The sequence below is a fragment of the Microchirus variegatus genome (genome assembly GCF_963457635.1).
Source record: "Microchirus variegatus genome assembly, chromosome: 1".
NCBI lineage: Eukaryota > Metazoa > Chordata > Actinopteri > Pleuronectiformes > Soleidae > Microchirus > Microchirus variegatus.
The window spans coordinates 21,079,772-21,092,144 of NC_139802.1; the positions used below are offsets into that span (position 1 = coordinate 21,079,772).

Below are 12,373 nucleotides of genomic sequence, written 5' to 3' on the forward strand. Positions count from 1 at the left end.
ATCGTGACTTAAATATCATGACTTAAATATCACGACATTGTATCGTGACTTAAATATTGCGATATATCGTGACTTAAATATTGCAATAATATATTGTGACAAGATACAATATTATCATGATATTTAACTTAAATACTGCAACAATATTGTATGGTGACTTAAATATCGCAATGACTTATAACGTGACTTAATATCGTATCTTTTCAGTCTTCTTGTTAAGCCAACTCTGTTTGCTTTCTACTGCTGTAAACTGGGTTTTGAACTTTCTGCCAGAATTATTGCCCAAAATGTCTTATTTTAACGTCGACTCAAATTCACATCAGCTGGGTTTTTCTTCTTAAATGGCTTTCTTTGTTAGAAAAAATAACTTTAAAAATCTAAAAAAAACCTAAAAAAAATAACTACACATTTCGCAATTTCTATAACATTCTTGTCTACCGTTAACAACAGAAAAAACCCCACAGAAAATTAAACCGTTTGAAAACCGCAACGAAGATCACAGGTCTGGTTTCTGCCATCGTAGACGTTCTCTTCACAGCAACACATGTCAACACTGAATGTTTGTTGTTTTGTGTGTGTGTGTGGAATGGAAACTGGAAAAACGTGGGACTGTGATCTTCGACGTGAACCTGTCTGCAGGTGAGCACTTGGTCTGCGAGTCTAGCTACCGTATGTCGTCCCCTGCGCCTGTGACGTTTGCCCACGTTCAAATAAGTGCCTGCAACGAGTTTAGTTTCAGCGTGTGCATCACCAGAGGATTATTAGTGCATTGAGTTAGTGTTGCGTTGTGATACTGTAAAGGATTTAAGGAGTTCTTCTCTTTTTCGTGTCTTGCGAAAACTACATTCAACAGACGCACAAAAGCAGTGAGATGGAGAAAATACGTTGTGGATGTTGTTGTTGAGTCGGAGGCAAAGTCTTAAATCTGTGAAACGTTAGATAGGATCAAGCTAACATGCTAACTGAGTTGACAAAGTTATCGTAGAATTTAAGTTTCAATACAGACTTGTGGCGCTTTTACACTATACAGTTTGAGCACGACTCGGCTCGTCTCCACACGACTTTTTTGCCGTTCCTCTTCTGACGAGGTTCCAAGCAAAGCTCAGCGAAACTAAAAAGCAACATCTGACACAAGGATCTAACCGAACAATGGGGAACTACGGAGTTAATTTGGTGTCTTCAGTGTGCAAGCTAACAGAATGTAGATATTTTCTTTGCTTTCAAACCCAAACATCACTTTTTGACCGTATGCAACAATTTATTTTTGCTAATTTAAATTTGCTTGGTACATGCAAAGGTTTTGTTTGCAAATTCCAAAATTTTGTTTGTAAATTCATTGAACTTTTTTATTTTTTTGTAAATCCAGGGTTTGTTTGCAAATTCCAAAACTTTTACAAATTCCAAAACTTTGTTTGCAAATTCTGAAATTTTGTTCGTAAATTCAGAAATTTGGTTTGTAAATTCAAGTTTTGTTAATGTATGCAAAAATTGTTTGCAAATTCCAAAACGTTGTTTGCAAATTCAGAAATTGTGTTTGTATATAATATATATATATATATAAAAGTTTTGCTTGTAAATCCAGGTTTTATTTGCAAATTGCAAAATTTTCTTTTTAAATTCAGAAATTTGGTTTGCAAATTTTAAGTTTTGTATATTAAAAACAATAATTTGTAAACTCAAAAGTTTTGTCCATATATTCAAAAGTTTTGTTTGCAAATTCAAAAATGTTTGTAAATTAAAAAGTTTTGTTTTTCAAATTTTGATTCTTTCTAAATTCAAAAGTTTTCTCTCAAATCTATCGTTTGCTAACACATTAGAGACACACAATTAGCTCCATACCAAACTGTAGATCAGTTTAAAATCCTGAAAACCTGCGTTAATCTCCAACATTTAGCAAGGATATTATGGAAATGTATTATAAAAATATTTGGTGAAATTCAAAAATATTTGTAGTGCAACAACTTAAATATACTGTTCAAGAGTTCATTTAAATCTTAAAAATTGTCGCCTTTCTTCACATTTTCACTGCCTTGCTACAGCAATAAGCTACAAGTTTTGAGACCCGATTCCAAATCTACATCAACAACACAGCGACGCCTACTAATCGCACTGCGACGTCCAGCGTTTGGTGATTTTACAGCAAGTTTGGTGAATTTTTTAGTTTGTGTTGTTGCCGGAATGGAAAAAAATAATAATAAAAATAATAAAAAGATGCGGAAGCCAATGTAAACACAACATTTGAGAAAAGACAGTCTGCGCAAGATAACGTCAGTATTGTAGAATAAAATTCAAGCAGTTTGGAAAGAGGAGGTAGCTAGACTGATGAAGCGTTGGCCCCTCATACAGCAACAGTGACCCCCAGAATACGAGGCTGAGCCTGGGGTACATGGTGGAACCCCCCCCCCCCCCCCACCACACACACACACACACACACACCATCCACAACAGCAAACACTTTAGTGTTCCCAGTTCAATATTACAAATGACTTATATCACTTTGTCCCCGCAGTAGAGCCCAAAACCCACCAAACAAATCTTGTTTAAGAGCTAGGATTAGCCGTTAATAAAACAGACTGTTATTTTAAAAATGTATCGCTAATAAATAATAGATTTATACATATAAAAACAGTCACTTTGTACAGTAATCATCACTTCCGTCCCACATGCACATCGCACTCATAACCATTTTTTGTTCGCAGCACTGTTTCGCCTTAAAAAGAGCCTCCACTTCATTCATTCATTCATTCATTCAGTCAAGCACAAACACACTAACGTCTAACTCCTCACGCCATCCAAACAGGCCGTCAACCTGTCGAGCTCATGGTGGCTGCGCTCCAGCGAGTGAGGCAGCAGGAATTTTTTTTTTTTTTTTTAAATAAGGAGAGGCTTCGCTTTCCTCTCAGAGTAGGCGGGGTCACAGTGAAGCCCCGCCCGCATCAGCAGCATAGAGGGCAGAGCCGCGATAAACCAAAAACACACGGGAGAATTAAAAAAAAAAAGAAAACAAACAAACAAACAAACTAGTGACTGCCGGATTCTCTTCACGTCAGAAACATCGAAACAAATCCCACCACGAACTTGGTGAATGTCAACAGTGCAGCAGTGTTTTTACTTTTTTTTGCATCCGAAACTTTTAAAACCTCTCACTGCTTTAAAAAAATAAGCCCCAAGTGCAGAGGAAAGTAACCGAGTGTCAGAAACAGACGCTCTGTCTGCATGTTTGTGTTCCCACCGTCCGTCCGTCCATCATCCCCCCGCCTCAGTCCAGTTTCTCCAGCACCGACGGCACGTACACCAGGCTGAGCTCGCTGCCGAAGTCGCAGACGATGGCGGCGTTGTCAAGCACCAGCAGCTGCCGCACGCCCTGGCCGTCGCTGCTCTGGCCTAAGTAGACCGTCTGCAGCAGGTCCCCGAAGTTCAGGTCCCAGAAGGAGACGCAGCCCTGGCCCCCGGTCACGAGGAGAGACTCGGAGATCACGCCCAGACTGGCCCCGCATCCCGCCTCCTGGTGAGAGGAGAGAGACAGAGGTCAGGCTCACTCACAGAGGGAGGACATATGAATGAATGAATGAATGAATGAATGAATGAATGAATGAATGAAACTCAGTTCACAGGAATAGAACAGATCAAACAGTTAGCTTACCAAGAAGACTGAAAAGATATGATATTTAAGTCACGATACGATATTGTTGCAGTATTTAAGGAATAAATTCAGGAAATTATCCATTTGCCTTGATGCACTTTGACAGTGAGCCAACTTTCTTCAAAAAACAAAAAGTATCTCGGAATGACTTGAAATTTACCATCATAATAGTCAGCATCACCCTGAACAAGGATCCGTTGAAAATATTTGCAAACCTCTTAAGGAATAAATTAAATGAATTTTTTAAATTCAAGAAACCATCCATTTGCCCTGATGCACTTTGACCATTAATTCTCATATAAAGTTTCCAACTTTGAATATTCCCAGAATGTTGCAAATCCTATTCTGTATATACAGACAAACATGTTTGGACAGTACCTGCTGTATGGAGTAGAGTTTGATCCCCGTGCTACGGTCCCAGATACAGATGAGGTCGTCCAGTCCTGAGCTGATGACGCAGGAGTTGGTGCAGACGAGCGAGGTGACGTCACCGCGGTGACCGTAAACATGGCTGACCCGGCTCCCTGTAAGTACGTCCCACAGGCAGATGGCGCCGTCCTGCCCTCCGCTCGCCAGAACCATCGTCTGAGAGAAGCCGACAAAGAAAGCTCAGAGGAGAACTCAATAATGCACTGCAAATGTTATGTGTAAGACTGACCTGGTCTATGTAGATGGCAGTGATTCCTCCTGAGTGACCCTGCAGCGTGAAGAGGCAGCACGAGTCCTCCAGGCGATAAACCTGACAAAATGAGCACAGACAAGAGATTCAGTGGAGACTGAACAGTAACAAAAACAACTCTGCTCATACATGGCCACTTTACTGGGTACACAAAACACCTAATGAAGTGTCTGGTCTCCTTTCTACTTCAAGTTTAAACGTGTTTTGAGTTAAGAGACTGTTGTTTAGCAAAACATGGTTGGAATGGGTGATTACAGGATTTACTGTTATCAGTTACTGCTGCCTTTCTATCATTTTGAACCAGTCGGGCTATTCTCCTCTGACTTCTGACATCTTTTTGCCATCACTTTTGCCTCGTTAGTATTTTCAGTACTTAGTGCAAGTTTTGTAATTTGATCTTGTTCTTTTCTTCACATTTAAGAAGGTAAGAAAATACTTAAAATATTCACATACACTGTTGTTATTTTAATCCTAAAAGGAGCAAATGCAACATATTGGATTTTCCCTCCCTGGTTTCTAAAAGTATTGTGATGTATTGTTACCCGGACTGTGTGGTCCTGGCTGCCGGTGACGACCCTCCCCGCGGCCGCTCGCAGCACCGTGATGGGCTTCTGATGAGCGCACTGTATGGAGCGAGTGAGCTGGAGGCTGATGGCGTCTTCGCTGCTGTAACAGGGAGACGGGGGGATGCTGGCCCGTCCAGGGGCACCTGCAGGACGAGGACATGCAAGGGTCTGTTTTTTAGTCTGTTTATCTCTTATTTGATATTAATAAAAGTGGAAACATCTAGATTTAATCTGTGGATTACTTTCATTACAACTATTAATCTTAAGGGGTAAAAAAAGATATGAAGACAACTGTTGTAGATCTAATTCCCAAAGACAACATTTTTTAATATTTAAATGTGTTATCAAATCCAGTAATGAAATGTCAAACTGTTAAAACTGCAACCACAGATTTTTTTGAGCCATTTTGATTAAAAATTAATTAATAACAAATTAATAAACAACAATTAATACAATCAACAAAACAGATTTAGCCTCAAAGTTGCAGATTAAAAGAATGTCTAACAATGTGTTCCAGTTAAGCACTGCTGTCACATTATTAATCTTTTGTATGAAAACATTATCTAAACTGGAATAATCAAAAATATAACGCAGGACATAAAGGCCAAAAATTGTGATGTAGTTTTTTGATCTAATTATACATGTAAGAGCTTGTAAATCACATCATTGCAATCTATCAATAAAGCAAGTTGCGTCTGTCTGTCTGTGACAGGCATATCTCGCTGACCGTTAGTCAGATTGCCCTAAGACTTTGGATATGGGTTGAGCATGACCCGATGGTGTGCATCCTTGATTTTCAAATCTTTTGGAGGAATTTTAATTTTCACTGATTTATCATGCTGCACGAGGCAGGCAGCGGCTCATCAGCAAAACAAACAATATCTCGGAATGACTTGAAATTTACCATCTTTATAGTCTGCATTGCCCTGAACAAGGATCCGTTAAAAATATTTGCAAACCTCTTAAAGGGCCCATATTGTGCACAAGACTCAGTCATGTTTTAGTGGTTCCACTTAGTGTAAGTACAGGCGATAAAACACGCGATGTTTAAACCTCCCGCGGAATTACGACATAGCGACACATTTCACCGTGAATGTTGGCACCCCGCCAGGCAGAGTACTTCACAGCTCCACCGTAGCTCCTCCTTGTCCCTGTGAAATACGAGAGTGCAGGCGAGGGAGGAAGAGTGGCTGCACAGCGTTTTACACAAACTTCCAGCCTCAGAGGACTTGTGTGTCCAGTGGATATATTTTATTTATGAAAAAAATGTTTACAAGCTTCACAAGCCCTTTGTTGTTGATCGTGTATGTAAATTCCTATGCTAGAAAAACACCTTGAACGCACCAGTTACGTGCCGCTGCAGTAATGTGGCCTTTAGCGAGTGACGTGTGGATCAATAATATGAAGAGCACGCGTTTGAAAGCACTGCAGAAAGATGTAGATGTTGTCCTACATTTCTTCTCAATCAAAGGCTGCCTTTCTGTCGTGTTTCCACGTTCTCTCCTCATTATTGATCCACACACGTCACTTGCAGCTGCAGCAACACTGGTGCATTCAAGGTGTTTTTCTAGCATGGGAATTTACATACACGCCTCGGCGCATTAATCGATTTTCTTCGATTCTAATGTTTTTATGATCGCGAGAAGCCAAAATCGTGTTCACTCTATGCATTACGGTGAAACGCAGTAACAACGGGTAAACGGACATTACTATGGGGTATACAGAGCGGGGGTTGGGACGACGGTGCATGACAATAGGTGATAAGTGGCGACAGTTTGGCTGTGGATAGTAAGTTAGATCGACACTCCCCTGGAAGCAGTGGGTGTGTGTTTACCTGGGTCTCATTCACATGTAAATGACCAGGCACAAAACTGTACATTCTGAAAAGGGCTGTTTTGGCAGAGTTATTGAACTGCTATTGTGCTTCATCCTTATGATATTTTGACTAAAGCATGACACAGACATGTTCATTAGGGCATCAGGAACTAGTTTAACTTGGGGTAATAGGGTATAATATGGGCTCTTAAAGGAAAAATTTAATGAATTTTTTAAATTCAGGAAATTATCCATTTGACTTGAAATTTACCATCATAATAGTCGGCATCGCACTGAGCAAGGATGCGTTAAACATATTTGCAAACCTCTTAAGGAATAATTTTAATGATTTTTGAAATTCAAGAAATTATCCATTTGCCCTGATGCAGTTTGACAGTGAGATGACTTTCTTCAAAAAAAAACAAAGTATCTTGGAATGACTTGAAATTTAACATCATAATAGTCTGCATCGCCCTGAACAAGGATCCCTTGAAAATATTTGCAAAGTTCTTGAGGAATAACTTTCATTATTTTTTTGAAATTCAGGAAATGATCCATTAGCCCTGATGCACTTTGACAGTGAGCTGACTTTCTTCAAAAAAAACATTAGGCACATTTGCATTGTGCCTAATGAGGTTGCACAGTGTTTGTATTATTTTAGCCTTTACGTTCCTTATCACGCATTACCATAACTGAAAAATGTTCTTCAGCTCCCACTATAGGAATACATACTTCCTACGGGCACTGAACTAGTTACAAATAAAAACATTTAGCTATCTATATATATATAATTTAGATAAAGGAGAAATAAATTAATTAACAACTTTAATATATTTCTTTTGGCTATATTAAGCAGTTAACCTTTAAAAAAAGTTACAAATACATCACTCATTGGAATAAAAACAACACTGCACAGAGATGAGAAACACAGGTGAAACACATGAGAATGAACTGAGATGAGTCTCACCTCTGTACTGCAGCAGTGCCAGAGGTTTGTTTATCTCCACGGTGAAGAAATCCAGAGAACCGTTGAGTCGAGCCGCAACGATCCTGAGGAGGTAAAATGAAAATATGTTACAATCAACACCGCCACTGGGGAGTGAGTATGAGCTCCAAATTACTGTATAATACATCTGCTACAATAGTTCCTAAAATATATGTATATTATAATGAAAACACAACTACTGTGTTTCTTTCTTTAACCTGTTGTTGAGGAAGGCAAGAGCTGTGATTCCGGAGACGCCATCATCATTACTGCAGCGTAACGACCCCTCCACGGCGTCCCACAGCTGTAAACAGGAGTAAAGTCTCATTTTACTTTGTTGCAGTGTATACTTTCTCACTTTACTTTGAGTGACATGAGCAGGTATAATTTTACACACCTCCAGTTTACCACTGCTCCTCCCAGCTGCTATCAGATTTCCCCTCAGCTCCATGGCCCAGACAGAGCTCTCCCAGTCTGGCATCGCCTGCGTCCCTGCTGTGGAGGCCCTTTCCTGGGTCAAGTGAGCGGTTGCATCCCCTAAGCTGGGGCTTCTGTGGAACTGAGCACCCGACGGCGGTGATGAGGAGGCGGAGGACGGAGAGGTGTGAGCAGAGGGCGAGGGGGGCTCGTGCTCCATGTAGGCGCGTTCCACAAGACCTCCGAAATCAAACCCCGCCCTGGGTGGGGTGGAGAGGTGGGAGGGTGGCTGTAAGGTGAAGTTTGTGTCAATGAGCGGGGTGAGATCGGGCTGGTCGCCGAACAGAATCGGTCGGGCGGGAGCAGTGCGGCGTCTCAGCGGGTAACCCTCGTCCTCTGATGGGCCGTCACCACTGCTGCAGCGGTCGCAACCATCCGAGCCCAGAGCCTCTGGTTCTGTGGTTCCGCTCAAGGCGTCCCAGCCGTCCCGCTGGTCCCAGCAGCCACTGCTGCTGCTCCGCCTCAGCCTAAAAAACACAAAAGGAGATACAGTAATCACTTAAAAGTAAGGGAAATGTGACTTTTCTTTAGTGTGACTGTGACCTCACCCGTGGTTTGAGATGACGGTCAGGCAGTCTCCAGTCTGAGCGTCCCAAACACGAATCTGTCCGGCCAGGCAGCAGCTGGCCAGCAGCATCCCGTCACTGGCCAAACACTCAATGTCCTGATGGACATACAAGAGACAAGTTTCTCACTAATTTAAGCCTATATTTTTCTGTCGTTCACAGCGAGCAAGCCTTTTACCTAAATTATGAGCAGTATTTTGTCTTAGTCGTTATTTAAAACTAGTGCTGGGCACTTTAAAGGCGTTTAACAGCGTTACCAGGACGACTGACCAGAAAAAGACGCAGGTGACGTCATGTTTACGTCACTCCCGATTGTTAAAATTAGTTTACTTTAAAAACAGAGACACACATACGCAGTACACCGGTACACTGGTTATTTGTAGCGCTGCTCTTTTCGTTTAATAAACAGACCACTCCAGTTCGACTGTAGGTGCGCTAATGGAGCCAATACAGTTAACTGGTAAATGTTGTTAACGTGCCCAGCACTATTTAAACCTTATGATCTGGGATTAGAAATGAGCCTGGCTGTTTTTGTTGTTCTTCCATACGAGACGATCCATAACTTGAGTGTCAGAGCACTGAGATACTACACCTTGTCATAATTACAGCAACTTAACTCGGGCAGACAAAGGTATTTTTACTCTTTTTGTGAAGCTTTTTCTTCTTCAGTAGGTGGCTGGAGGCGACTGGACTTGCTAATGACTCTCGAGACAGGTGTCAGCCTCAGACCTCATACCTGTTTTTCTCCTGACCAGCCAGTTAGAGCTGAACAAGCCTCTTGCATGAGAGGCGAAAGGTTGCCTACAGTCAACTACTGAAGAAGACTATGACCTGGAGGACTGAGAACCTCCACCGACATTTCGTGTCTCAATTTAAGAACTTCCTGTATTGACGTTGTCTCTTTTGACACATCTAATGCAGGTTCATGTAATTCCTCCGCTCTCACCATGCTGTGGCCCCTCAACAGTAGCGGTGAGATCTCGCTGACGGGCGGCGAGTACCCGTAGTCGTCACAGGGTAGTTCCCCCCGGCGCCGGCGCCCGTGGGTTACACCGTTTTGACCGTAGTTGCGTGGGCAGAGGACACGGTAGAGACAGAAGAGCAGCAAAACCAGCAGGACGCCTGCTGCCAAACCGAGGGCTGCCACTCTGCATGGGAGGAAACATTCAGGCAGAAAAATCCAGTGCTCAGTATGAAGGCGTATACGTAAACAGATTTCTCTGAAAAACATCCATCTTCTGGATAAAATATTCAAGTATACACTACTGTTATTTATTTTATTTTTTGTGTTTTCAATTAAAAGTCACACTTTTATTCACCAAGAGTTGCAAAATGAATAGAAAATATAGTCAAGACATTGATCACCCTTTCATCAAAGAACCAGCAAAACTGTTTTCAGCTGTGCTAACATCATTGCACAAGGGTTTTCTAATCATCCAATAGCCTTCTAACGCGATTAGCAAAAACAACGTACCATTAGAACACTGGAAATGGGCCTCTATACACCTATTTACATATTCCATACATAGACGTTTGCAGCTAGAATAGTTGTTTACTACATTTACAATGTATAGAGTGTATTTCTGATTCATTTAATGAAAAAAATGCTTTTCCTTAAAAAATAAGGACATTTCTAAGTGACCCCAAATTTTTGAATGGTAGTGTCGTTTATTGATTTATTTGGATTAGTCAGGAGCACCAACAAACTGCATCTTAACAAACTAATTTAAGCTCATGATGCAAAATGAGTAAATGGCAATAAATGCCTTAGGAGTAAAACCTGACAAAATAGTAATAAAGAGGAACAACAAAATAGTAAAATCAGTTAGAAGTAGACCTTTATATTAATACCCAATTAGAGGGAGGTCCAAATTTGCCATTTTTCAACTTTAAGAAATCATTAAAACTTAATATTTTTTTGGTTTGTGGACAAAACGAGATCATCACTTCCAGGTTTGACACTTATATATTTTTTTTTTTCTTCCATTAGTTAAGTTTTTATGTTTTCGATGACCCCTTTCATGTATTTAATATTCAGTTATATACATTTAAAATGTATAAAATTGCATAAATACATACATTTTAGAATGGAGAGACCAACCGTTGGTGCAGTTTGTTATCGCAGTGGTCTACGTCTGTTTCAATGTCATCTAAACAAGCCACGAACTCAGCTGCTGCTTCACTCTGAAGGTCAAGACCCTGACCCAGCTACAGCTGATAACCCTCCTATCAACCGTCCAAAGATGAAACAAAGACATCGACCTTCCATATGGCAGTGGCAACATGGCAACAACCTTACACAACACAGAAAACTCGTCAAGCTAAATTCCCCCAGCGAGATAAATATAGAAGGATTTACAGGCTTCTAAACAGATCTTGTACAATTGTATAAAGGTGTGTGCTTTGTTTTCCCTCTGCCGTATTTGAAAGGTGCTGTACAATAAGATAAACTACACCACAACAACAACGTAATGGATATAGGAACACAGTATAAACAGCAACAAGTATATTTGAATATTTCAGTCCATAAGGTCACAAAAAATAAACCATGTTCCTCTCCACTGTCAGATCACAGATCAGTGATTTTCTAAAAGCAGCCCGTCAACCCGGCTGGTCCTGATAGTAACAGTAAACTTCCCTTTGCTCTCTGTCCTGTTCCTTTGTCATCAGATAACCGCATCTTTGTCCTCAGATAACAATCACTCCAGTGACACCTGACACAAGGAACTTCATGCATAATACAGTCAGTCAAAAAAAGGTGTAGCTGCTCCTTTATACGCATGTTCCTCTAAAAGCAACAGAGGTCTCATAAAACATTCAAAAATACAAATTTCCTCTTCATATCTTTTTTGCAATATCAATTCACCTCAATAATTGATCACAGCACGATAAGAGTAATTTATCAGAATCAGATGTGCTGGTTGTAAATGTTACTGCTCTACGTGACCTTGCACCAGATCACCTTGGACTTTATTTTAGTGCTCAAACTGCAGCAGAAGGACAATGTTTTCAATGCCAACGTCAAATTAATCTGCAGAGAAAGTCTGAGGGAGAGACCTTTGAGTTCTGGGGCCCGTGTTTACACTGAATTATGTGTCATAGGTTTGAAAAATACTTCTACTCTTTTGTTTTAACTCTTCTTTCGTCTTTTTTCAACTCTTTTTTCATGTGTTAACTCTTCTTTCATCTTTATTTGACTCTTATTCTGTCTTGTTTTAACTCCTCTTTCATCTTTATTAATTCTTGTCATCTTGTTTAACTCTTCCTTCATCTTTTTTTAACTCTTCTTTGATGTTTTAACTCTTCCTTCATCTTGTTTTAGACTCTTCTTTCATCTTTATTAGGGACCCCGCACACAAAGGTGGCAAGGAACCTATTGTAATTCAAGGAATTCTTCTTATTATTTTTCTATCCACGGAATCTTGAATTTGACCCCCTAAATGTGCATGAAAACAGACGAAAATGTCCACACAAATCATAACTGGCGAAAGATTCAATAGAATAATGGACTTGTGAAGAAACAATGCAAAATGGCTCTGTAGCGCCCCCACAGGTCAGGCTCCTATGGAGCGGGCAGAAATTTAGTTGCGCCAAATTTCTTGAAATTCGGTGGGTATATTGCTCGGCCCGAGATGGACAAAA

General features: G+C 40.6%; 1 protein-coding gene across 1 annotated transcript in view; it reads right to left on the bottom strand.

Moving 5' to 3' along the window:
* Positions 1 to 3,259: 3,259 nt before the first annotated feature.
* The window catches only part of scap (SREBF chaperone), a gene marked incomplete at its 3' end in the record, with an annotated part of 30,459 nt that continues 21,345 nt past the window's right edge, over positions 3,260 to 12,373 (bottom strand). The window contains exons 15-23 of the mRNA XM_083891797.1: positions 9,678 to 9,879; positions 8,714 to 8,829; positions 8,086 to 8,632; positions 7,907 to 7,992; positions 7,671 to 7,753; positions 4,865 to 5,031; positions 4,302 to 4,382; positions 4,022 to 4,228; positions 3,260 to 3,505 (exon numbers count right to left, since the gene is read on the bottom strand). Coding sequence (XP_083747923.1) covers positions 3,260 to 3,505; positions 4,022 to 4,228; positions 4,302 to 4,382; positions 4,865 to 5,031; positions 7,671 to 7,753; positions 7,907 to 7,992; positions 8,086 to 8,632; positions 8,714 to 8,829; positions 9,678 to 9,879 — 1,735 coding nt within the window. The remainder of the gene's footprint in view (positions 3,506 to 4,021; positions 4,229 to 4,301; positions 4,383 to 4,864; positions 5,032 to 7,670; positions 7,754 to 7,906; positions 7,993 to 8,085; positions 8,633 to 8,713; positions 8,830 to 9,677; positions 9,880 to 12,373) is intronic.